At 51.1% G+C, this 27,437-nt stretch overlaps 1 protein-coding gene across 1 annotated transcript; it reads left to right on the top strand.

Moving 5' to 3' along the window:
* Positions 1-11,947: 11,947 nt before the first annotated feature.
* Positions 11,948-24,301, top strand: LOC142825163 (GTPase IMAP family member 2-like). The gene is made up of 4 exons (XM_075916909.1): positions 11,948-12,424; positions 16,014-16,084; positions 20,539-20,575; positions 22,128-24,301. Exons 2-4 carry the CDS (start codon positions 16,049-16,051, stop codon positions 22,910-22,912), a joined length of 858 nt encoding a protein of 285 aa, XP_075773024.1. The 5' UTR covers positions 11,948-12,424; positions 16,014-16,048; the 3' UTR covers positions 22,913-24,301.
* The last annotated feature ends 3,136 nt before the right edge of the window (positions 24,302-27,437 follow it).

Raw genomic sequence — 27,437 nt, 5'->3', positions numbered from 1 at the left:
GCCGGCTTCCCCCGAGGCTTTCAAAGCCGCGGAGGGGCTCCGGCGGGGGGGCAGCCCATGCGCGCCTGGGATGCCCCCCCGCCGGCTTCCCCCGAGGCTTTCAAAGCCGCGGAGGGGCTCCGGCGGGGGGGCAGCCCATGCGCGCCTGGGATGCCCCCCCGCCGGCTTCCCCCGAGGCTTTCAAAGCCGCGGAGGGGCTCCGGCGGCGGGGCATCCGGCGTACAAGACGACCCCCGATTTTGGGGGGATGTTTTTTAACATCAGAGGTCGTCTTGTACGCCGGAATATACGGTAATAGCTATTAGTTTGAATTAACTTTGTAGTGTAGACATATCGTTTCTGACTATTCTTTTCCCCTCTGTCTCCCCCATCCACTATTCATTTAGAAAGTGAGCCTTTAATAACTCCAATCATCTGAGAAAGTGGGTTGTGCCCCTGAAAGCTCATGAGAGCATCTGCTTGTTTTGTTAGTCTCCAAGGTGTTGCTAGTGAGTTTATTGTTTTTTAATAGTTCCTGTTACAGACAACAGGGCTACCCCTCTGAAGCTTTTGCTTTCCACACGTGAGCTGTAAGACCCATTCAGCCTGTTTCTCCCCACTGGTTCAATGAGAGAGTTGAAGAAAGGCTTCATATGGAGTCCCTTGTGTATGTAAACATACTCCAGTGAATGCTGGGGTCTCTTGTGGCTGGACTCTGCTTTGGACTAAGAGCTGAAATCACAGAGAGCTCAGATCACTAGGTTTGGGCCAGAATCAAATCCAGGGGTGGACAATAATTTTTTGCCCCACATTTTTGAAGTGGCCGTGGTACATCCCGGAAGGGGTGGGGCCCTAAGAGAAAGGGCGGTGGTCCTAAATGGGAAGGGGTTTGGCTACCCTACTCTCAGACCATGATTGGTCTGGGGGTCGGGGATCCCCTTTGCTCTCCCCCGCCCACTAGACACCCATGCCCTGGAAGAGGCTTGGCATGCTTCCCCACTGCCAGGGCAATCAGGGCCTGGGGGCAGGGGCAGGCAAGAAGCCCTCTCCTGCCTTGTGAGGAGCCTGCGGCACTTTGAAGTGCCATGGACTCCTTGGAGGGCTGGGGCAGGGTGAAGGAGGCTTCTCGCAGCTCCCCCGCCCCCAAGCCCTGATTGACCTGAGGGCGGGGGAGTGCACAAAGCCTCCTCCACGCTCCCCCCCTCCTTCAGGCCCTAATTGTCCTGGGGGCCTGGGAGCAGCAGGGCCTTCATGGGCTGGATCCACCCACTTGCCCACAGAGGCCCTTTTGCCCACCCCTGGTCAAATCCACACAAGCCCAAGGAAGATGGGATGAGCAGCCAGCAGGGCGGTGATCAGGGCCGGCTTTAGGAAGTGCGGGGCCCAATTCAAACCATTTTGGCAGGCTCCCACCCTCACCCCACACAGGATTTTTTGTTGAGAAAAAAAAAACACAACAAACCACAAACAAACACAAACATCTATGTCTATCTATATAATTGAACATTTAAAAAAAATGCCATCCTTTGTTATGCAAAATTGTACACAAAATTAAATCAGTTGCATTAAGTGTAGGTCAAATATTTTCAATTGCAAACTATCCAATCTTTTCAATAAAGTTTAAAGTTTGATTTTTAAAAAGTTACTAGAGAGCGTTGCAGTTTTCTGTTACATTGATTTACTTTTTAAATAGCAAAAATGGAGTCTTTGTTAAGAAAGTGTCAGTTCTGTGGTCAAATTCCAGGCCTTAGTGATTTCAGCACCAATGATTTCACTAGGTAATATGGTACCTCCCCACCATTGCCTCCTTTGCCCTGCCCTTCAACACACTGCCTGCATGCTGAGTCCAAGGTCAGTCTACACAAGATTTTATCCATAATTTTTGCTAAAGTGATCATTGAGACAAGACAAGGACTCTCAACTGATTCTAGTCAGCTCTGCCTTTAAACACTGGGGCTGTGTATAGACTGGCCAGTTTTTCCACAAAATCAGCTGCTTTTGAGGAAAAACTTGCCAGCTGTCTTCACTGGCCGCTTGAAATTCCTCAAGAACACTGACAATCTCATGTAAGATGGTAAGTGTTATTGCAGAAATACTATGCTGCTCCCGTTCGATCAAAAGCCCTCTTGTGCAAATCTTTTGTGCAAGACGGCCAGTGTAGACAGCACAGTACTGTTTTGCGCAAAAAAGCTCTGATGGCTAAAATGGCGAATGAGGTTTTCTTGCGCAAAAGTGCGTCTAGATTGGCACGGACGCTTTTCCACAAAAAGTGCTTTTGCACAAAAGTGTCCGTGCCAATCTAGACGCTCTTTTCCGCAAATGCTTTTAACGGAAAACTTTTCCGTTAAAAGCATTTGAGGAAAATCATGCCAGTCTAGACGTAGCCTGGATGTAAAGTGTCAGATATAATTGAGGACTCCCAAATAGACTCTACACCACCAGATATAAAATCTGTTTCCATCTTCTGTAACTTTCACTTAGATGTGACTCACTATCCTCTGCTTAGTGTTCAAGTTATGGTAGACCCTAAGCCAGGTCATATTAAGTTCAGGTCTTTTACCTTTTAATCCTACAATATGGATAACAACATTTCATTCTCCCAGCTCCAAGTCTTAAGTGAATTTCAACCCAAAAGAGCCAAAATTGATCACCTTGACACAGCAAGTGTGTCTACTGATCTCTGTGGCAAAGTAGGTTGTCTATATAAATAAGGTCTGCTCGTGAAGCCTTTTCCTACAGTTGATTAACAGATGGCAGTGGATAGCTCATTCAGACCACTGGCTGATAATAGTTAGTCACCCTGACCAGTCATTAACCAGAGTCATGGACTCACCCTACTCTCCATTGTCCCTATGATTCTCTGATGACCTGTGACCAAAAAGGAAGGTGGAAAGGGAAACTGAAGGCAGAGACCTCTCTAAATTCACCAATCAAAGAGCAGTATTGCCAAACCAAAAATCACAAGGAACACCTACACCAAGTTATGAGACTGGTCTACAAATCATAAGATTTTTTTAAAAATAAAACATGTTGGATTTTTATTGCCCTTTTGTTTCTTGAGTATTTAGGGTTCATGTTTTAAAGCTTTCCTCCTTAGCTGTAAGGCCCAGAAGTAGAGAGACCTTTTTTTAAATAAAAGCTGAGATTCCTACATAATCAATTGACTCCAGACGTTTACAAAAACACCAAGGCTATGTCTACACTCGCGGCTTCTCGCGTGAGTAATATGCAAATGCGGCTAATCGTGGAATATCGCCACGCTTCATTTGCATACCTAATGAGCCACTGTTTATTTCAGAAGAGGCTCTTGCGCAAGAAGAAGCATCTACACTGCCACTTCTTGTGCAAGAAAAACCCTCTTGCGCAATACTGTTACACCTATAACTTTTCAGAAAGAACGACATTGCGCAAGAGGGTTTTTTTAACTGGGGGCCTAAAGAGACAAAAAGAGACAAAAGGCAGGAGATACGGTATTCCTTTTAAAAACGTGAGACATCTATTTTTAACTAAATTTCATATTATTTTTCTCCCAGGTGCAATTGACCCCTCCGGCCCCATCACTACACCACGCCCCCCCCCCCCCCCTCCTGCAGATCTATCATTTTATGCATGTCCAAGATCTGTGAGAAGCATCCCATGACTCTGCAGTTAGTGGTGGGTGTTTCAATGCTGCCTTCAAAGAGGGGTTTCCCAAACCAGGCCCTTGCTGCTGACCCCCAAGGCATCCACAGGTCCAGTCTCCTTTAAATGGGCCCACTGCCCAGGGCTCATTGATCTCGGATCTGGCTTCCATCCCCTCTCCAACCTTTGCAGCTTCCCAGAGGTGTCACCTTCCGCCTTATCCATTCCCACCTCATTCACCCCACAGGGACAGTCTCTGCCTCACTTGTCCTAGGGACTATTCTACCAAGACGTAATTCAAAGTTTCCATGTAAAAGGACTCACCACAAAGCTGAAAATTTCAATGAGAGAATGATTAATACAGAGACGTGTCTACATCTGCTGCAGAAAGACACCTCTGCCTCCCTCCACCCCTCTCCCCCAGAGTCTACAGCCCCATTGCAAAGCAGGGGAGGGGAAGGAAAGAGGTTGACGCCCATCAACGGGACTGAAGCAGTCATCTGCAGGGGTCTGTTTTGGGACCGTCTCTGTTCAATATCTTCCTCAACGATTTAGATATTGGCATAGAAAGTACGCGTGTTAAGTTTGCAGATGACAGCAAGCTGGGAGGGGTTGAGACTAATCTGCAGGATAGGGTCATAATTCAAAATGACCTGGGCAAATTGGAGAAATGGTCAGAGGTAAACAGGATGAAGTTTATTAAAGACAAATGCAAAGTGCTCCACTTAGGAAGGAACAATCAACTTCATACATACAGAATGGGAAGCGACTGTCTGGGAAGGAGTACGGCCGAAAGGGATCTAGGGGTTATAGTGGACCACAAGTTGAATATGAGTCAGCAATGTGATGCCATTGCAAAAAAAGCAAACATGATTCTGGGCTGCATTAACAGGTGTGTTGTGAGCAAGACACGAGAAGTCATTCTTCCGCTCTACTCTGCGCTGGTTAGGCCTCAATTGGAGTATTGTGTTCAGTTCTGGGCACCACATTTCAAGAAAGATGTGGAGAAATTGGAGAGGGTCCAGAGAAGAGCAACGAGAATGATTAAAGGTCTAGGGAACATGACCTATGAGGGAAGCTAAAAGGAATTTGGTTTGTTTAGTTTAGAAAAGAAAAGACTGAGGGGGGACATGATAGCAGTTTTCAGGTATCTAAAAGGGTGTCACAAGGAGGAGGGAGAAAACTTGTTCATCTTGGCCTCCCTGGATAGGACAAGAAGCAATGGGCTTAAACTGCATCAAGGGATGTTTAGGTTGGACATTAGGAGAAAGTTCCTACCTGTCAGGATGGTCAAACACTGGAATAAATTGCCCAGGGAGGTTGTGGAATCCCCATCTCTGGAGATATTTAAGAGCCGGTTATATAAATGTCTATCAGGGGTGGTCTAGACAGTATTTGGTCCTGCCATGGGGACAGAGGACTGGACTCAATGACCTCTCAAGGTCCCTTCCAGTGCTAGTGTTCTATGATTCTATGATTTGATGAGCAAGCGATGCCCGGGAGCCATTCTCCTGTCCATTGCTGGTACAGTACTCCTTCAGGCAAGCTGAAATGTAGTCACCTCTAGGGTGGGCTGGACAGTTGTTGAACACCTGCACAAGGTTTCAGGAAGGGAGCAGTGCGGGCTGCCTTCTTGCAGAGCCCCCGTCAGAACTATTGTGCCCTCCTGGCTTACGAAAAGAATAAACAGGACGTTTGGAAATTAACTCTTCCAGTCTCACGTCCCCTAGGCAGGGAATGAGCCATCTACATTAGGCCCCATCTGGAGTATCATGTCCAGTTCTGGGCACCACAGTTCAGGAAATGTGGAGAAACTGGAGAAAGTCCAGAGAAGATCAACACAAATGATGAAAGGTCTTGAAAACACGAGATATGAGGCAAGGCTGAAGAAATTGGCCTTGTTTACCTTGGAAAAGAGAAGACCGAAAAGGGACATGAGAGCACCTTTGAAGTATCTAAGGGTATGTCTACACTGCATCCCTAGTTTGAACTAGGGATGCAAATGGAGACAATCGAACTAGTTAATGAAGCGGGGATTTAAATATCCCGCGCTCCATTAACATGATCTCGCCGGCGCGCTAGTTCGAATCACAGCTGATTCGAACCAGGAAGTGCGCGCCGGGACGCGTTAGTTCGTACTAAAGCCCTTAGTCCGAACTAATGTTACTCCTCAAAAAATGAGGAGCATCACTGATACTCACAGAACATGCTGAGGACCTCAACTTAAGTGTGGTTGCATATGCAAGCAAATGTACAAATAGTTCCTCTCACACCAACAGGCATGACTACAAAGATTAAGGCAAGACTACAAAACATCCAGGCCCAATATAAGTCAGTTCTGCTGATATTAATAAAATGCAACATTTACCCGATTTCTACCCATGTGACAGCACTTTTCATGAGCAATGACAGTCCAAGAATTTAACTACTAAAACACATCAACAGAAGATCATTACACTGGCTACTTTTTTGTTTCAGCTCCCACTCACCAGACACATGTTGATCCCCATATAAACCCAAACTGCTCCATGGGGCACAAACAAACCAGCTGTGGGCAGCATACCACGTTAATAATAAACATTTTTAAACCTTTACCTTTTCTCTCTGCTGCCATGTCTCCTCTCTTTGCTCCATCAGCTCCCCTGGTGCCTGCTGCCCCCCAACCCCCCACCCTCCTCTGCTGTCCTGACTCCTGCCCTTCTCACTGCTCTCAGCCCTCCTGAAACCTGCCCCACTCCACCAGTCCTTCTCTCCTCCCTGTGACCACTCCCCTAGTAATCCCACTCTGATCATGTGAGCTACCCCTCCTTATCCCCTCTCCTAACACCTCCCTCTACACCTGCCCTGCCTCTCTCCTCTGGTGCTGGTCCCTCCCCTGCAGGTGTCTGCCCTTCTGCTTCACCCCCAGAATCCCCTGGCACCTGCACCTTCCCTTAGCTCTGCACCCTCCTAGTGCCTCCCCCTTCCCTCACTGCCCTTCCCCCTTTGCCCTCTTTTTCCCTGATGCCCACCCCCTCACCACTCTCTGCCCATTCCCCTCCTGCCCCTCTGTGCCCTCACACATGCCTTGCTCCCTCCCCATCTTCCTCATGCCCACCCCTTCTTTCAAGCCTTGTCCCAACACCTCCCCCTCTCCTTTAGCCCCCAATGTCCTTCCCCTCTCCTCTACTCTCCCAGCATCATCCTGTCCCCCCTCCCACTGACACTTCCCCTCCTGCCCTTGGTCCCATGGCATTTGTCTATCCTGCACCCATCTTTTGGTGCCTTTCCCTCCTCCCACCCAAGCCCTTTCCACCCCTCCCCCTCTGCCTCCGCTCAAGCCCCTTCCCCCCCACTCTCACCTGCCTCCCAAGCCCCCCAGCTCCACCAAAGTACAAGTTCCCTCCCCCTCCGCTGTCCATTCCCTACCTTCCAGGTTGCAGTTGCAGGGCCTGTAATCAGGCCCCAGAGGCCAAACCAGGAGCCAGCCAGGCCTCGCAATGTGGTCTCCCAGGACTTTTAAAATCCTCGGCTGTGACGTCACGTCACTCCTGGGCGTCCTCCCCACCCACATGCTGTGCCGCGCTTGGACAGCAGCAGGCAACAAGAAGCCATGCACTGCAGGGCCCGAGGGAGACACTCTGGTGGAGGGGTGGGAGGATGTGTGGGGGGCCCGGGGCCCGCTCCTGGCAAAGCCAGGGAAGAGACCCAACTCCATTGGGTCCTAAGGCCAGCCCTGCTTATGGCCTTGCTGGGCATGCTCCAACTGTGAGCCTGGTATAAAGGCCAGGGAAACAGCTCCATTGAGGCTGGCCTCCAGAGGGGAAGGAGCTCCTGCTGGAGCAACGGAGCAACCACTGTTGCTGTGTGAAGCAGAGCCGCAGACCCAGCCAGCATTGCAGCCACAGCCACTGCACTGGCTTCTGCTGCCACACCAGCCATGGCCTGCAGCCACACCAGCTGTTGACGACATACCAGCTGCCGGACCAGCCGCCACTGCCATGCCAGCCAACACCACTACTGCAGTAGGGTTTGCACGCAAAGGTGGGGCCTACACTGGCCAGGAAAGTGGGGTAGGAAGCAGCCCAGGACAGGGAGCAGGAGGTAACCCAGCATGCTTGCCACATTTTGGGGAGAACTTCCCGCTGACAAAGCAGTGGGAACCACCCACCATGGATAGGGTCCTGGGCTGGGGCCCGGTGGGTATGGAAGGTCCAGTCTCCCCTACCTCCCTTAATTAGCTCCCAGACTAGGAGTTGTACAACTAGGTTGCTGGGCCTGACTTTGAGAGACTAGGCCTCTGGACCTGACAGGGAGAAATCCCCTTTGGGAGGATCGCAGGGCTAGGCACCCCACTACAGGTGGTAACGAGGCAACAGAGGGTAGCAACCTTGTGCGTAAAGAAGTGATGTCAGTTCTTTGTACATGTCTATAAAAGAGCATTGCAAATGGTGAGCACCAGACAATGTTGGGGAGGAGTGCACTAGGCACCTGAAATGACAGGTGCCATTGCCGAGACTTACAGAACTCACAGGCTAACCACTGTTAATATCTGTCATTTGGCAATAGCCCTGCTATGTGTTGGTACATTGTCAACACTTGCAGAATGCACAGTGGCTCAGTGTTGAGACTTTCTGCTGACAACTGTTAATGCAGAGCGTTTGGCAATAAACCTGCTTGATCAATTTCATCCTTGCCCAAATCTGTCATTTCCGGGGGCTCTCAGAGATCTCCTGTGTTGACCCAAGTGCACAGCCTAACACTTTAGATAAAGGGAGCACACACACGCATGCACGCAGCCAAAAGTTTATCATCACTGACGGAATAGAAGACCTGTCAGGATGAACCAAGACTACTCCAAAGTCCTGACTGATGACAGTGGTCTACCCTCTCATACTGTGGCTGATGAAGTCGTACACAAGCCACATGAATCCGAGCAGGAACCAATTCAATGCCCGCCTAAGCAGGGCCCGCATCCAGGTGGAATGCGCCTTTGGGTGCCTGAAGGTACGGTTCAGATGCCTCCTGACCTGCCTCAATATGGGGCAGCACAATATCCCCGAGGTAGTCTTGACCTGTTGTGTTCTCCATAACATTGTGGAGAGAGGGGGAGGGAGGGTGCTTCCTACCGAGGTAGAGGGGCAGAGGCCAGGCAGGAGGGAAGGGCCTTCAAGCAGCCATGCACAGCTGCCATCTTCCAGGCCCATCAGGTGGGGGTGCACATCCTGGAGGCCCTGAAGGACAGTTTCTCTGAAGGAGCCCAGTAACTCTCCACTGTGCCTGTGCCTTGCCCCCCTATGCCATTCCCAGCACAACCCCTCCCTTCCCCCTTCCCTGCACATTCAATAAAAACAAGGGCTTTGTTTTCAAAACATAACTTTGTATTTTGTTTTTCAATAACAGTAACTGGGGGGGGGGGGAAGGGGCCTCAGAATCCGGATGGGGAAGGGACGAGGGGGCACAGGGCTGGGAGTGGTGTGTGGTGTGGCTGGAAGTACCACCTCGGGTTCAGGGACCTCGGCAACCTTGGAGATGGGGGCAGGGGGCTAGTAAAACAGGAGGGGAGGCAGGAGCGGGGGCTGAAGCGGGGTCAGGCATGGTAGTGGGAGGAGGAGGGAGAATAGCATGGCAGGAGGAGGAGGAGGAGGGGGCATAGGCATGGCAGGGAGGGCTGGGGGAGCAGGTACAGGAGCAGGGACAGAAGCCGGGTGAGCTATCATCTCATGGATGCTGACACATGTTTTGGCCCTGCTGCACCATCTCATCCTACATTTGGGTCTGCCCTTGAGCATCCTCCTGGATCTTAAAAGACTATTGCCTAGTCAGTCCCTTTCCCCATAGGAGGAGTTGCAACCATGGGGGAATCTGAGAGGGTGGGGGAGTGTGTATTCAAAATACTGAATTTGGCGTTACTCCTTATAGAATGAGGTTTATCAAGTTCGAATTAAGCGCTCCGCTATTTTGAATTAAATTTGAACTAGCGGTTTGTATGTATAGATACTATTAATGTTAGTTTGAACTAACGTCTGTTAGTTCGAATTAACTTTGTAGTGTAGACATACCCTTATAAACTTCTACCTTTTCTCTCTGCTGCCATGTCTCCTCCCCTTGCTCCATCAACTCCCCTGGTGTCTGCTGCCCCCCAACTCCTCACCCTCCTCTGCTGTCCTGACTCCTGCCCTTCTCTCTGCCCTCAGCCTTCCTGAGACCTGCCCCCCTCCACCAGCCCTTCTCTCCCCAGTTCCCACTCCTTCAGTAGCCCCTTTCTGATCATCCCCTCTCCTAACACCTCCCTCTACACACCTGCCCTGCCTCTCTCCTCTGGTGCTGGTCCCTTCCCTGCAGGTGTCTGCCCTTCTGCTTCACCCCCAGAATCCGCTGGCACCTGCACCTTCCCTTACCCCTGCACCCTCCTTGTGCCCCCTTTCCCTCACTGCCCCTACCCCCCTCTCCCTTTTTTTCCTGATATCCACCCCCTTATGCCCCTCTGTGCCCTCACGCATGATTTGCTCTGTTCCCAACTTCCTCATTCCCACCCCTTCTTTCAAGCCTTCTCCCAGCACCTCCCCCTTCCCCTCTTGCCCCCAATGTCCTTACCCTCTTCTCTCCTCTCCCAGCATCACCCTGCCCCCCTCCAACTGACACCTCCCCTCCTGCCCTTTTCCTCATTGTCTGCACTTGTCCCCCTGGCATTTGTCTCTCCTCCACCCTGTCCCTTGGTGCCTTCCCCTTTCTTCTCCTGATCTGCCCCCCTCTCCTTAGCACAAGCCCCTTCCTCTCCCACCTCTTCCTCCTATTTTCCCCCCTTCTCCTCCCCCACCTTCTGCCTTCCAATTTGCGGGTCTGGAGCCTGTGATCAGGCCCCAGAAGTCTCCACAGCCCTGGCCCCAGCTGCTTCCAGGGCTCCAGAGCACATGCCAGGCCTGGAGCTGAGATGCGTGGTGCAATTCTGGGCCGAGCCATGACGTCTCCCCTCTCAGCTGTTGCACAGCGTTTGAGCATGCCTCACATGCCCTCCCTCAGCCCCACCTTGCCTTGTACATGGCTGGTGTGCGGCGCCGGGGAATTTTAAGTGCAGGGGCTGCGGTGTCTCATCACAATCCCCCTCCTCCTCCAATAGCTGCCAGCTGGCCCTTCGGAGGATGGCCCACTGGGAAATTCCTGGTATCCCGCTGGGCCGTTCTGCCCCTGACCAGTAGTGGACTAACTACCAAAGAATTAGGCAACCCCCTTTAGCAATAATAGGAGGAATGTGGACACTGGTTTCCCCCAGGTAACAATTACTTGCACTGGGTTTGATAGAAAATACAAGTGATTTGATGAAGTACCAGCAGCAGGGTTTAAGTGGTGGTAAGTGAGAACAGGCAGAGCAACGTAGGTTGCAAATCAAAAGAAACAAACAGCATTGCTAATTCTCCACTGAAAACCTTCCGCACAGAACTTTCAAACTCATCCTCAAACCTATGGTGACCATATTTTCTGAACCAAAAATAGGGACACCTTAACCACAGTCCCTGAAAACCCTAGCTCTGCCCCTGGCCCCCTAGGTCCCTCCTGTCGGCCAGAGGAAATCCCACCTCTGGGGCAGTATTTAACGGGGTCAAGATGAACACATGACCAGAAATAAAGGGTGTCATGTGACCCCTCTAAGAACTCTTCCCACCATCCTCTACCAACAGGAATGGGTTTCGGCCCCATAGGAACCACCCATGCAACTACACTGCCATCACATTAACCCAGCTTTAGAAAAGACTACTTGCACCTACATTAGCATTAATTATCAGATCAGTAATCTGTGACCAAGACCTCTTTCCCTGTCAAACTGAGGTCCAAAGCAGTATCCCCCCCACCCCTTGGACAGAGCCCTTCTTATCACTCGTATGTTTTCTGTACGGGGAAATCAGGCTCAATTTTAGTGCCTCCCAGGTCTTCATGAGATACTTTTGTGCGTATGTTGTGTCCCCATCCCCCACTGTTCACTGGTTTGTGTCTTTGCCCTGTGAGCCCTTTTGGGCTGGGATTGTATCTTCTCCAGGATTGAACACTGCTCTGGTGATGGGTCCCCACTGATGCCAAAATAACACACAGAGAATTGTGATGATCCTGAATCAGTAATGGCAACAGTGTGTCCTCATGGAAAACACACGACAGCCCAAGTTTTCTGTCTCCTTTCTCACAAGCATTTTTCTCAGGGTCTCCAAAAGCCTTATCTACGTGTGCATGAGAAACAAGGCAAGATGCACAGACAGATTAATCCAAGAGCTATACACGTGTGTGTGCGCAGACCGATACCTACAGCTACATCTGTCTGGTTTTTCTCAGAGTTTCAATAAGATTTTCGGTGCCATTTTTGTAAGAAGGAAGTCGGAATTGCACAGGAAGTGCCTTGGTGCAGAGCAGCAGTAACGCCTGAAACAACTCACCCCCAACGATCCCTGTGGGCAAACACACAATAACGGCAACAGCCACAAAGGGAGTCAGCACCAGGAGTCACGTTTTGCACACGTGTCCCACGCTCAGGGCCGAAAGCTGGGATCGTACCAGGGGACACGGGACCAGCTGGGTTTTCAGCCGTTACTTGCACAAAGCCACGTCCTGTTCAATCAGTCTTCTCTCTTCAGTGCAAGACGTTTCTCAGTTGGGGCAGCAGCTCGTCCCACTGCATCCACTGAGAAACGTGGATCGCTGGCTGGTTCATTTGCAGATCAGTTGCCTCAGCTGTTAATATGAACTGGCTGTGGGAAAGAAGAACCCAGACGGCTGCTGACATGTTGGTGTAACACCGCCGGCTGCGAGGACGGGGCAGAGGCTGGAAACATCTATCCCATCTGAAGAGACATTGCAGGTTTGGGCTCCAAATTGAACTGATATTGGAAATGTGTGTGTGCGAGTGTGTGTGTATGTGTCTGAGTGTATCTATGTGTGTGCATGTCTGTGTGTGTCTGCATGTGTGTGTGTGCGTGTCTGTGTGTGTGCATATCTATGTGTGTGTGTGTCTGCATGTGTGCGAGTGTGTGCCTGTCTGTATGTGAGTGTCTGTTTGCATGTGTACGTGTCTGTGTGTACATGCATTGGTCTGTATGTGTGTGTGTGTGTCTGCGTGTGTGCAAGTGTGTGCCTGTCTGTATGTGGGTGTCTGTTTGCATGTGTACGTGTCTGTGTGTACATGCATTGGTCTGTATGTGTGTGTGTGTGTCAGTGTGTGTAAGAGTGAGAGGGCTGGCAAGGTGGGGGTATTTTAAACTGGCTACAAAGCCCTCCAAGTGAAAATGCTGGTGAGTGCGCAGGAGGAAAAGCAGGGGACAAGCCTCGGTCTCTGATATTTGGGAGCCTAAAGTCACCCGGGGGTGGGAGCATAGGGCGGGGGAGGGAGCACGGTGATGAGAACACTCGTAGTTTACAGAGACTCTCACTTGCTCCCAACTGCTGCAAACCCCCAGGCAGCGGGTGGAATTCTGGGCCCCCCGGGGGCTGCTCTCCCCAGGAGAGAATCCAGCCCTGCCCCAGCCCTGCCCTGGGCCAAGGCAGACGAGTACCCAGCGCTCTATAAAGCCACCTTCCCTCCCCCAGCCAGTCCCTTTGCTCAGCCCCCAGCCTTTCCCTGCAGAGCTCTGGCCCAGGGAGCAAATCGCGTCTGACTCTCTGGAGCACCCGGTGGCGCAGGGCAAATCCTCGGGCCGGGGGGGAGCACAACAGAAACGTGGGATTGTCGCTGACTCCACCAGGTCCCGGCAGCGCAGACTTTCCTCAGCTCTTGCAGGGCAGCCAGACCCACCGCGGGGTCGGCACCCGTGTCTAGGGAAACTCTCCCACATTTGGAAGCAGTTTCTCTAACTGCAGTGGGCCTCAGGCCTGATTAGGTGCATCTGCAGATCCCACTAGGCGCCTGTCTGCTCGTAGGCCCCGAAATACCCAGATAAATCTGGGCCTTGCTGCCTCTGTCGTGCCTGTGCCAGGAGCGTCCAGGGAGGAAGGAGATCCCTTTGGAAGACCTGGGTGGTGATGAACGTGGGTAAAGAATTCCACGGGAGGTATCGAATCCCAGCAGAACCAGGTGATTGGCAGAAAATGTGCAAATCCGAACGGACACTGCAGGATTCTGGGAATTCTGGGTGTGTTTCAAGCTTCCCAGATCTGCCCACTTGACGTGCCAGTCGCAGCAACTGTGCAGATGTCCTGACTACAGACAGATGTGCCCTGGGCTCCCGCTCTGTGGGTCTGAACCCGCACCAGGGCTCTGCTGGGCTAGTCACACTTCAGCCAGGTCTGCTCCACAGGGGAAGGCCAAATTCAGATAGGCACCGGCAGTGACCTCACTGGAGTCAACGTACCTTAATGGAAGTTTCCCTGCTGTCTTCTACAGCTCCCGTTGGCTTAGAATCATAGAAAAAACCCAACTCCCTCAGCCTCTCCTCCTAGGCCATGTGCGCCAGCCCCCTCATCATTTTGGTGGCCCACCCCGGACCCTCTCCAATGTGTCCACATCCTTTCAGTAGTGGGGGGCCCAGAACTGGACACAATACTCCAGATGTGGCCTCACCAGAGCCAAATAAAGGGGAATAATGACATCTCTGGATCTGCTGGCAATGCTCCTCCTAACACATTCGCCTTATTGGCTAAAAGGACACACTGTTGACTCATATCCAGCTTCTTGTTCACAGTAAAAGGAGGCTTCCCAGACTCCTCACAATAACAGGAGTACCAGCCGCCAACAGGGGCTCCCTCTGAGTTTGACTTACTACATCAGCTAAATCAAATGCCAGAATATTGATCGTGGCAGCGTCCATCTTGGCCCTAGTGAAGTCACGGCCTTAGCTCCCTTTTGGTGGGGCTTTAGAAAACGCTCCAATCTTGATTTAAATTTCAACCCTGAGAAAGAATTCACCACAACCCTGTGGTTTATTACCCTTCCATTTGTAAGCGGTCATTTTATTTCCAGTCAGAATTGTATTTGCGTCAACGTCTAGCCATTGGAGAGTGTTTCAGATCCCACTGTCAGCTCCTGGGGCCCCACACATGTTCCCCTAGGCTTGGAACCAGTCACCCCGTCTCTTTCCCTTTGGTAAGACGCAGAGCGAGCTCCTGTCTTGCCTGCGCAGCCCAGTCCAGCCAGAATACACAGTGAGTTGGACCAACCCCGCAGGGCAGGGCTCTCCCTGAGACACGGGGAATCCTGGTTCCACCCTCTTCTCCTCAGGCACAGGGCAGGCCATCCACTCGTGTCTCCCACTTCCCGGTGAGCTCCCCGACCTCTGGGGGAAGGTTGTGAGGGAGCCATTGTCCTCCTCCCATTTCACTGGGGCTGGGCGGAGGCAGCTGCCTGGCTGGGGGATCCTGGCTGTGGGACCCGCAGAGACAAGGGGTCACTCTGCACCTCGGGCTTTGGCATCACATTCATGAGGGGCGGGTCTCCTGTTGGCTCCTGGCTTGTGCCTGTCCCTCCCCAGGCAGTGGGCAGGGAGCCCAGGCACCTAACCCGGCATGTGGGGTGCCAGGGAATAGCAAGAGGCCTACACGTGAGGTGTTACGCCCCTCGGCCCCTTTGCGCATTGAGGCCTTAGGCCCTGGTCCTACAGCTCAATCCACCAGCCCAGGCTCTGCTGGGTCAGTGAGACTTAGCTCCCTGTCGGTGGGGCTCCAGAAACCTCCCCTGCCTTGCTTTACATGCACCCGGCAAAGCCCCAGCTACAGCCAATGGCCCCCCCTCCTGCCCAGTCTCCCCATGCTCACCACTCCAGTCACAGGAGCAAAGACGTCGCTCCTCAGTGCTTGTTGCAGGGACCCAGGGGAGAGTTCCAAAGCCCCAGCGTCCATGTGGGGCCTAACTCCCCTGAGCATGTGCTGCAGTGTCTGCCTCTGAGCATCTCTCACAGGCTACGTCTACACTGCAAGGTTTTTGTGCAAAAACCCATGGAGCGTCCACACCTCAAATGCACTTTGTGCAAGGAAATCAAGAATAAAACAGCAGAAGAGAGGGCTTTTTCTGCCTTATAAACCTCCTTTTACAAGGAATAACTCTATTTGCACAAGAGTTCTTGTGCAAAAAGGCAAATGTGGACGTCCAGAAGGAAAAAGAACAGGTGCTCTGATGGCTAGTCTATGAATGGCCATCAGAGCTTTCTTGTGCAAGCGTGTCCATACAGTGTAGACGCTCTCTTGCGCAAAAGCACATCACTTTTGCGATGTGTGTTGAAGTGTGGATGTGCTCTTGTGCAATACGTTTTTGTGCAAAAACTCTTGTTCAAAAGATTTCTTGTGCAAGAAGCATGTAGTGTAGACATAGCCCCAGTGACCTTTCCTCGGGTCATATGTCACACACACCCATGACACCCTCTTCACCAAACCACAACTGACAGGCAAAGCACAGGAACCAAGGGACACCAGCCGGCTGGGATCTGGCTGTCGTGCAGTGACCACGACCACTGATTTTTCAGGAGACGCAGTGTCCAACCACCATTTCAGAGGAGGAATGGCCGCCTATCAATCGCTGGGAACAACTGCCCGGGTAAGTACCAGCCTTGGACACCAGAGCTAAGTAAAGAGGAATAATCACTTCTCTAGATCTGCTGACAATGCTCCTCTTAATGCAACCTAATATGCCATTAGCCTTCTTGGCTACAAGGGCACCCTGTTGACTCATATCCAGCTTCTCATCCACTGTAACCCCCAGGTCCTTTTCTACAGAACTACTACTTAGCTGGTTGGTCCCCAGCCTGTAACAATGCTTGGGATTCTTCCGTCCCAAGTGCAGGACTCTACATTTGTCCTTGTTAAACCTCATCAGATCTATTGTGGCCCATTCCTCCAATTTGTCTAAGTCACTCTGGACCTATCTCTGCCCTTAAGCGTATCTACCTCTCCCTCTAGCTTAGTGTCATCTGCAAACTTGCTGAGGGTGCAATCCATCCCCTCATCCAGGTCATTAATAAAGATATTGAACAAAACCAGTCCCAGAACCGAACCTTGGGGCACTCCGCTAGAAACCGACCGCCATCCTGACATCGAGCCATTGATCACTACCCGCTGGGCCCAGCCTTCCAGCCAGCTTTCTATCCATAATACCACCCATTTATCCAATCCACATTCCCTTAACTTGCTGGCAAGAATATTGTGGGAGACCGTATCAAAAGCTTTGCTAAAGTCAAGGTATATCACATCCACTGACTTTCCCATGTCCACCGAGCCAGTTACCTCATCATAGAAGCTAATCAGATTGGTCAGGCACGACTTGCCCTTTGTGAATCCATGCTGACTATTCCTGATCACTTTCCTCTCATCCAAGTGCCTCAAAATGGATTCCTTAAGGATCTCTCCAGGGAATTTTCATCTAGATGTTAAGAAATAACACACCCCTAAAAACAACAAGAATCCCTCAACCCTCCTCACTGGACTTTCCCCTAGACCAGGGATGGGCAATCATTTTTCATGGGGGAGGGCACTTTTCCATGGAAGGGCTTGTGGTCTGGCTCAAGGTTGGATGCAGAAGGGAACTCGGGGAGGGGATTGAGCTGGAGACGAGGGTGTGGGGTGTTAGAGGGAGACGTGCAGCTGCTCCCTGCCTGTGGCTGCAGTGGGGTGGGCCACGGGGGGGACTGAAAGGCTTGTCAGGCGGGTCTGGCCCCTGGGCCATATCATGTCCACCATTGCCCTACACGTTATCAAACAGCGAATCCTTGTGGGCACCAGGCGACAGACTTGCCGGGCGCTGGGCATGGTGGGGGAGGGGCAGCTCTGGGGATGGAAGGGGAGGAGCCTTGGTGGAAGAGGTGGCACTAGGGCAGCCGGAGTGCACCACACACCAAGCACACTCCACCAGCCCTTAGTACCACCTGCAGCGCATCACACACACACACTCTACCAGTCCGTAGTGCTTTCAGGATCGTGACACACACACACACACTCACACCCTACACGGCTCCACCAGCCCTTAGCCCCACCTGGGATGCTGGGCTCTGGCAGCAATTTACTGATTTAGGTCTCTGGCTGCCCCCTCTGCCCCAGCAGCAGTAGGGACAGTTGGGAGCTCCAGGCCCTTTTGAATTGGTGGCGCCTGCCCCCTTTGCCCGCCTTGAGACCGGCCTGTGGGCACTGTGGTGGGATGGGCCTGCACAGGGAGTTTGTGGGTGGGGCCAGTGCATCGGTTCCCACCGTTAGGGGAGCTCCCTGGGAAAAGGCACCGAAGGCCCCTCTAGGGGGAAGGACGCTGCTGGCCGAGGCTGCAGGCACAAGAGGAAGGGCGAGTTTAACAGGCCGTGGGGATGAAGCCAAGGCCTGTGAGTGGGAAGTGTTAGAAGGGAGGCACCCCCGAGAATTCAGAGACGGGCCAAGAGGAGCCTGCAGCAGCATTTCGAGTGGCCTGGCCAAGGGCTGCAGGGAGGCAGTAAGTGCAGACCCTGGTGCACATTTCCCTGTCGTTCCCCCCGGGACCATCACTCCAGCAAGCAGCGCCTGGGGCAAAGTGACGTCAAAGCGGCACCTTCCCGCCAGGCCCCTTTCTCGCTGGGACCTGCCCAATTAACCTGCCTCCCCGTAGAGCCAGGTGGTGTCTTAACCAATCGCCTAGCTCCAGCATTGGCCAATGTCTGAGGGAGGGAGGAAGAAAGGAAGGGAAGGAGACAGACAGAGATGAGGAGGGAAGGGAGAGGGAGAGAAGGAGGGAGAGGAGAGACAAAGGGGGAAAGGAGAGGGAGAGGGAGAGGGGATGTTGTAACGGACCGGGCCATGTCTGGGCACAGCTGAGGGCGTCCGATCAGGGCGAATTGCTCAAATCCGGGGCTCCTTACGGCCCCCAGACTGGTGACCTCTCCAAACAGGCCACAAACCAGTCCCACAGAGTGCTCTAGCTGCCTACCTGAAGCCTCATGAGCAAAACCCCTCCGACACCTCAGCAATACCCATGCCCCAGATGGCCCCGGGCCTATACTCAGGTGGGGGGTCCTAGCACCCAATCCCACCTACCCTGAACAAGTTCTGTCCGGTTCCAAGAAACCAGCCACAGATCCCTGGTCAATTTACACTCTGGACCTTACCCACAAATCACGCTGAGCCAATCCTTTAGAATCTATATCTAAAGGTTTATTATCACAAGAAAGAAAAGCATGAGAGTAAGGTTATTAAAGAATAGTACGTTACATGCACCGAATCTCCCAGTTCTCGATGCAGGCTCTAGCAGAGATGTTACAGCTGCTGGTTTAAAAGACCTTGTTGCACATCCTAGCATCAGGATGGGTTCACAGGTCTTCTGGGCTCTTCGATCCCTGCAAAGCTGCCTCTGGGATGAAGTGCTGAGCTGAGAACAAAATGGCATCTACCACATGGCCTTTTTATACCTCCTCCCTGGCCTCTCCTTGTATGCAGCCAGTCACCTGGTCCTCAGCCTTTCTCTGCTGGCAGCTCTTAGGTCTCCGCCCTCATGCTTTAGGTGTGTCCTTGGCCCATCAAGTGCCATTGTCCCACAGGGCCTGGCTAATCAGCCTGTCCATAGCAATGCTCAACCACATTCAGAGAAATATTCAGCTTCCACACAGATTACAGATTCCTACCTACACACACAGACATTATACACTCACATAAATAGCGTACATAAGATCAGCAAACAAGCAGCTCCCATTCAATACCCCACATGGCCCCCTTTTATACCAATTCCTGGGGCCAACACCCCCACCTAGGGGTGCAGCAGCGATCTGGCTGCTTCTCTCCAATTCGGTAATGTGACAGATGTTACTAAGCCCTGCCCCTATGCTGGGTTGTCTGGAGTCAACACAACTGAGCACATTGGTTTTGTCTCTGGAATTTGTTCTCTTGAGTCCAGTGGCCTCCACAAAAGGTTTGGTTGAGATACCGGGAAGGTTTTCCCCAGACAGCAGTGCTGAGTTTCACAAAGGGGCAGAATGGGGATAAAGATGAATTTGCAGCTATTTATCTCTCCCAGTTTCAAACAGCAGGGTGCTCAGTGCGGTACCAACACACATACACGATGTTCAATCCGGAGGATATGACTGGAGCTGTGCAAGTAACCAGGGTTTTCGTTCAGTGGTGGGATTGAATTTTTTTCAACAAATCACATCAAACAGGGGGAAAATCCAATTTCTTTGGCAAATGGCAAAAGAAAGAAGTTTGGGTTAAAATATTTTGTTCGACCCAACACAGAGCGTTTTGTTTCATTTGGGATTTAAAAAAAAAATTAAGAGTAAAGTCAAGGTTAATTTCAAAATGAAAAGGTATTTTGAACAGAAAATCTAAACATTTCTTATAGAACGGCTTGACTTGAAATATTTCAACTTTTTGCTGAAGTTTCTTCCATGCCAACACATTGGCAAATTCAACTCAAATTCGCAACATGTTTTGGTCGATGCAATTTTGCATTTTCCAGGGGAAAGGAGCTGGATCAGAACAAGTTTGCCCAGCTCCCTTATGGCCAACTTCTCCCCGTATTGGCTTTGTCTGAATAAGAACTGACGCCTGGTTTGTACCAGTGGGTATGCAAAGGCCGAGTCCGTGACGAAGCACAAGCTGCATCTCCTCTGCCTCATGGACCAAGTCAAACTGCTGACTCAGTTCTCGAATCCAGAATCTCGATGGCTGATGAAAACATTTGTGTGCACGAGGCTGCAGTAACAGGACTGATTTTCTGAGCTAGTTGTACTTAGAGCAGCTGTTGTGGCCCATGGTGGCTAGCACACGTGTGTGTACGGCATCTAAGTCACTCTCTGGACGTCAGTAGAACTACCCCAGTGCTCAGAGCTAAGCAGATGCGCTGACTGTGGTTAAATATAATATCTCAAGGTGTCTTGCTCCGAAATTCCCGTCTCGCTCAGGATCACACAGGTACCAGTGCTTGTGCTTGTTACTGCCCATTGTTTTTATCTCTGGGTTTGTCTAGCTGGGTGTTTCTCTATCTGCTGAGTTCCTGGGGTAACGCGTGAGTTTAAATAACACGTTTTACTGCACTTCTTTCAGAGCGAGATGGCCGGGCAGACGCTGAGAGGAGAAGCTGGTAAGAGGGACACCAGGGGCCCTATTCCAGCCTCAGCACTAGATTTTGCTTAGCCCTGGCATAGACGAGTGAAGTCCCCAAGCTCTCGGGGACCGAGGCAGGTTCTGAGGGCACCGTTGGTCCCCAGCATCGTGTAGAGGCTCCAGCATGGCGGCCGTTCCAGGGGCTGGCAGTGACGTGTCCTGTGTAACTTTGCTTCTGCAGGGACAACCCCCGTGAGAAAACCTTTCCCAGGGTCTGTCATTCCGTCCGTACGCCGGGCTGCTGTAGGAGCTGCACCTGTACCAGCCCCTGCAGCTTTTGAGAAAGGGGACGAGAGGGGAGGCAGGGCAGGGCCTTGTTCCAGTCCAGGGAGAGTCCGTGCACCACGCACGCCCCATCCCACATCCCCAGCTCCCTTGGGCATTTCTAACAAGCTGGGCAAACTCTAGCCCTGCACCGTGCAAACAAACGCGTGTGAGGTGGGCTGGACCGTTTGCCCCGCTCCGCAGTGCAAGGGGAGAGCAGGAGGCAATTTGTAGCCAAGACGGCCTGGCTTTCTGGGTTCAGCACACACAAGTGGGCTGCGCAGGGGACCGTGGCATGGACACGGCAGGGGTTTGGCAGGTAGCCCAGGAAGGCCGCGCCCTGCCCTGGGGGCTGAAAGAGGAGGGCCAAGGGGTGGTTGTGCAATACTCTGAAAACCTCATGTGAGGAGACTTGGTGCAGAGGACGGGCTGGGACAGCGCAGGGGCTGGCGGACATTTCTGCAGACATTTCTGAAAAGTAGTGAGAAGGAGCGGAAATGCCCTTGGGAAATGCTCAGAGGTCTGAGAGGCCCGAACTCCGTCCACAGGAGGACGAGGCCTGAGAAGAACAAGGGTTTCTTTGGATGCACCATCTGGCTTTCAGATCCAGGGCAAAGAGCATCAGCTCCGCTCTGCTCCCATAGCTTCTCTGTGTCCCGCCAGAGACAGGTGCTCTGGCTGGACAGTGAGGAGTGCGGTGTAAGAACCGGCCCTGTTGGCTCAGTCAAACGGGGAAGGGAGACACATTCAGGGGCCGTGTTGTGAATGGACAGAAGCTCTGGGGTGTGTTGGGGAGGCCAGAGAGGAGAATGCTGCATAATCCAGGCGGAACACATGGGCTCTGGGACGGAACTCGGAGGTCGAGCTGGAGAGGGAAGGAAGCTCCTGGTGGGGCTGAGGGGGAAGGACAAGGTGAATCTGGACGTGGCTGACATGTGCAGGGTGAAGGTGAGAGAGGGCTCAACAACTGCCCCCAGATTGCAGGGCTGAGGGGAGGTGGGAAGGGGGGGTTGAGAAAAGTGACAGAGGAAGAAGGAAGAGGACAAGATGCAGGAGAGAGGAGAAGGGGCTCAGGTTTGGTCATTGTCAGGAAATCCACGGGGACAGAGCCAAGTAGAGATGTGGGGCGGGAGGGACATTAGTTACTCCAGGCCTCTCAGCCCCACGGTACGCTGTGTGCATTAATTAGCAGTTGTATAAATAGTACATGGGTAGGACTTGTAGCTTTTCTCTGTGCAATGACGCTCTGACTGTTCAACCTGCAGATGACAGCAGGAGAACGGAGCTCAGAATAATCCTCGTTGGCAAAACCGGCGCTGGGAAAAGTGCCACGGGAAACACCCTCCTCGGCGAACGAACATTTGAGTCCAAACTTCGAGCAACACCAGTGACTGTGACTTGTGAAAAGGGGCGAAGGAGCTGGAAGGGGAGGGAGCTCGTGGTGATTGACACACCTGCCATCTTTGACCGAAAGGTGTGTGATACAGTGACATGTAGTGAGATCTGTCGCTGTGTCGCACTCTCTGCCCCAGGCCCCCACGCTCTGGTGCTGGTGACCCAGCTGGGCCGTTACACTGCAGAGGACAAGGAAGCCATGAAGCGAGTCCGGGAGATCTTTGGAGATGGAGCCAGGAGGCACACGGTCGTCCTGTTCACCCGGAAAGAAGATTTAGCTATCGGCTCCCTGCACGACTATGTGAGATACACAGATAACAAGGACCTTAAGGGGCTGATTCAGGCATGTGGGAACCGCTACTGCGCTTTCAACAACAAAGTAACCGGGGCAGAGCAGACGGAGCAGGTTTTGGAGCTGGTGGAAGTGATCCAGAGAATGGTGCAGGAGAATGGGGGCCGGTATTACACCAATGAGATGTACCTGGAGCCCCATTTAACTGAGCAGAAAGTGAGAGGTTACATTGGACTCAATAAGAGAACCGGACTGAGAACCGTGGAAGCTGTTTACATCAAGTACAGGAAAGCGATATGGGGCATCATGGCGGCTGTGGGGGTTCTCATTGTCCTGCTTCTTGTGATCTTCCTCAGTCACTAACAGCCACTGACAGAGTCTCAGTGCAACCGAACCCAATTTTTTCCCAAACCTCGCACCTTGGCTTCTCAGCACCCGCACCTTCTCCATTGCTGCCCATTCGTACAAAGCACGAACAAACTCTGTAATCGCTGTTCTTTATTAACAAAGTCTATTCGAATAATTTAAATGTGCTAATCTAGTTTCTACATTCAGCTACTCTGTTTTTCGAATGGATTAATTCCATTAATTTCAGCACGGCCGACTGGGTTTACACACGTGACAGCTCTCAGTTTGCATCTGTGACAGCGCTTCTCCCTTAGCGGCAGTGGAACATGCTGCATTGACAGGTGACTGAGAGATGTGTTTGGTCCTTTGGCTGGTGCTGGGAGATCTACTCAGCTCCCAGGTCAAAATCAGGTAGCTCACATGTAGCTTCCGTGGTATTAAAAACACAGTCGCAGACCCTGCTGGGTTGAAATTCAGGCAAAGGGCAAGCCAGCAAGACTCTATCGACCTTCCTGGAGTTACACCAAGCATTAGCCTGGCCTCCCTGCTATAGCCAACTGTGATACTTTTAAAGCAAACTTACAACCCCACCAAGATGTGGTTACGAAAATGGACATTTGCTGAATTGTTTTATGTCTTTTTGTAGCTTTCCTGCCAGTGGCATTTAGGCTTCTACGTGCTTAAATCTTATTTGAAAAAAAGTCTTATGCCTTGAAACCAATTAGACACAGCAACGCTGAGTGCAGCAATGCCTAAATACTAGGAAAGGCCGTGTCTACAAGGCATTTAACTTTCAGCCTTGGATTTTTGCACATTTAAAAGTTACAATGCTAAGATTAAGTTTCCTTAGGTTACTTGCAAATCTGTGACAGCTAAATTGATTTCTCCAAGCTATGAATTCACAAGTCCCAATTGGCAAAGGGTCACTGTCCTATAACAGCAATTCCCATGTCAGCTGTCTACCACCTGGCTCTCAGAGGCCAAGTCAACATGAGACCAGGCAGTTCGGGTTAGGATTCACAACTCCAGCTACACAAAATACATAGCTGGAGTCGACTTCCATTTAACCGAGCCATGGTGATGTCCACAGAGCACATCTCCCATCGGCTTCTCTTACTCCTTATCAGAGTGGTTAAACATTGGAATAAATTGCCTAGGGAGGTTGTGGAATCTCCATCTCTGGAGATATTTAAGAGCAGGTCAGACAGACCATATCAGGTATGCTCTAGAAAGAGCTTGGTCCTGCCATAAGGGCAGAGTACTGGACTCGATGACCCTTCCAGTTTTAGTGTTCTATGATTCTATGATCTTACTTTCGTGTATGTATTATTCTTATATGTAAAAATAAACATATGGAATATGTCTAGACTGCATCTTTCTGTCGGCAGAGGGATGCAGATTAGGGAGGACAACACTGCAAATGAGGCAGGGATTTAAATATCCCACGCTTAATTTGCATAAAAATGGCTGCCGCGTTTTGCCGACTCAGCACTTTGTTGGCAGTCTAGAAGGGCATCTGTTGAGAAAGAAAGCCTTTTTCAACAGCTCCTTTATGTCTCCTGCAAGGAGGTGTACAGGATCTGTCAAAAAAGGCTTTCTTTCTCCACAGATCCCCTTCTAGACTCCCGCTTTTTGCTGACAAAGTGCTGTCAGCAAAACGTGGTGGCCATTTTTATGCAAATTAGGCATCGACATTTAAATCCATGCCTCATTTGCAATATTGACCTGCCTAATCTGCATCCCTCTGCTGATAGAGGGATGCAGTCTAGACATACCCATGGAGTAGGGAATGGTTTAGGGTTTTAAATGTGCAAAGGAAAACCATCAAGGGTGTTTCCAATGCTGGAATGCCTCAATGTCTGGGCAAATCATGTGTAAATAGACTTTTGTCCTTAAGTCTTAGCAGTGGTTGGTCATAGGAAGTCACTTGACCTCCCGAACTGGTAGGGACTGGCCAGGTAACTTCCCATGCAAAAGTGGGAATCTTGAAAACAATAGGAAAGTAGCAGGTCTTGGTCTTTTGCTGGATGGTGTAACACACCCAATGGAATGAACCAGAGACCTCAGCAGCTACATCTAGACCTGAGAGTTTTTGTGCAAAAACTCACGGAGCATCCACGCTTAAAGTGCATTTTTGCGCAAGAAAATGTACAGTAAATCAGAGGAAGAGAGGGGGGTTTGCACAATAGTTATTCCTCTTGCACAAAAAAGTGTGTGTGGACAGAAAACGGGTTTATTGTGCAAAAAGAGCCTATCAAAAGAAGTAGCGGTGCCCTGACAGCCATTCTGCTAATGACAATCAGAACTCTCTTGCAAGACCGCATCCATGCAGTCTGGACACGCTCTTGAGCAAAAGTGCATCACTTTTCTGACGTGCTTTAGCAGTATGGACGTGTTCTTGCCCAAGAAGTTTTTGCGGAAGATCTCTTCTCCAAAAAGCTTCTTGCGCAAGGAGCCTGAAGTCTAGATGTAGGCAGGGAGAGGCACTTGCCTGGTTTGAAGGCTTAGCTTAAAAAGGAACAGTTTTAGGGTGAGATTGTAATACATTTGCACTGACATTTCAGTGGTAGAGTTAGCTCAGCATTTTCTGTTATTTTGAGTTTGTAATCTACTTTACTCTGCCTCCTCACACTTATTATCACTTACATCCTACTGCTTAGTGATAGAAATGTAGCCGTGTTAGTACCTACTGCTTGTACTTCATAAAATTACTTTTATTTACTATCAAGCCCAGTGTAAATAATTGTTACCTGGTGGAGCAATCATTGTGAACATTCCCCCTTTCATTGCTAATGGGGGGCTCACCTCTATAATTCATGTGGAGTTCTGATCCCATCTGGGGAGTGGTATTCTGGGAAGCTGGGCCCTAAACTGGATTCTCCTTGGACCTGAAGAGGTTCAGTGTCTGTGCTGCTTGGCGGAGGTAGGGATCTCAGCTCAGGGCTTTGTCTGCAGGAGATCAGGGAGCTGGCCCAGCAGCACTGGGTGGTGAGAAGCCCCAGAGACCAGGAAGGCGAGTGGCAGTGTCCATGTCAGCACCCTGGGGAGCACCCCAAGGGGGTCTTCTGTGACCACACCTCATTACAGATGCACTGGACAGGGTCCAGTGGAGGGTGGCAAAAATGATTCAGGGACTGGAGCACATGACCTACAAGGAGAGACTGAGGGATTTGGGTTTGTTTAGTCTGCAGAAGTGAAGAGTTAGGGGGGATTTGAGAGCAGCCTTCAACTTCCTGAAGGGAGGTTCCAAAGAGCCTGGAGAGAGGCTGTTCTCAGTAGTGACAGATGCAGAACAAGGAGCAATGGGCTCAAGTTTCAGTGGGGGAGGTCCAGGTTGGATATTAGGAAAAACTATTTCACTAGGAGGGTGGGAAGTACTGGGATGGGTTCCCTAGGGAGGTGGTGGAATCTCCATCCCTACAGATTTTTAAATCCCGGCTTGACAAAGCCCTGGCTGGGTTGATTTAGTTGGGATTGGTCCTGCCTTGGGCTAGACTTAATGACCTCCTGAGGTCTCTTCCAGCTCTATGATTATATGATTTTAACTCATGGAAGCGATTGCAGCTCGTAGAAGGGATCTTTTACGTGAGAACAATAATTCCAGGAGAGGAACCGATCTGACAAGTTGTGCTGACAGAGAAACTCCAGAGAGAAGTGTTCGAGGCTCTGCACCCAGACTTGGGACACATGGACATTGATCATACAGTGGACCCCATCTGGACTCTGTTATTGGCCAGGCATGCAGTCCACTGTCCAGAAGTGGTGCCTCTCCTGCCCAAGGTGCTGTCTAGGTAAGAGGTATCTTTGGAAGCAGAGCTCCACTTGTCTCAGTCCATACCAGTAGGCCCCTGGAGCTAGTATGTATTGACTTTCTCACCCTGGAACCATCCCAGGGGGGCATCGAAAATATCTTTGTAACTGCTGATCACTTCAGTTGCCATGTTCATGCATAACCTACTCGTGACCAGCGGGCATCTACCCTGGCCAAGGTGATATGGAAACCGTTCATTTGCAGCTACGGCATCCCCAAAAGGAAACATGAAGACCAGGGGACGAATTTTGAAAGTAATCTCCTTGTTCAGCTCTGGAAACTGTTGGGGATCTCAAAAAGCAGAACCACACCCTACCATCCTGTCAAGTTACCAAATTTGAGGGAAGCAGCCAGATCACTGCTGCACCCATAGGTGGGGGTGTTGGCCCCCAAAAATGGTATAATAGGGGGCCATGTGGGGTGCTGAATAGAAGCTTACCTATGTAAGCTGTTCATGTGATTGTATAATGTCTGTGTGTGTAGTTAGGAATCTGTAATCTGTGTGGATACTGAATATTTCTCTGCATGTGGTTGAGCATTGGGCAGGGCTGGTGGACAAAGGACACACCTAGAGAATGAGGGCTGTCACCTGAGAGCTGCCAGCAGGGAACACAGGGATAGGCTGCTGGCCAGGGGACCTGCTGCAGCCAAGAAGAGACCAGAGAGGAATGTATAAAGGTTCCATGTGGTCGACGCCATCTTGGTTCTCAGCTCAGCACTTCACCCCAG

The sequence above is a fragment of the Pelodiscus sinensis genome, unplaced genomic scaffold, assembly GCF_049634645.1.
Source record: "Pelodiscus sinensis isolate JC-2024 unplaced genomic scaffold, ASM4963464v1 ctg40, whole genome shotgun sequence".
Lineage (NCBI taxonomy): Eukaryota > Metazoa > Chordata > Testudines > Trionychidae > Pelodiscus > Pelodiscus sinensis.
Note: the sequence above shows the minus strand (reverse complement) of the source record. Positions and strands in the feature narration are given on the sequence as shown.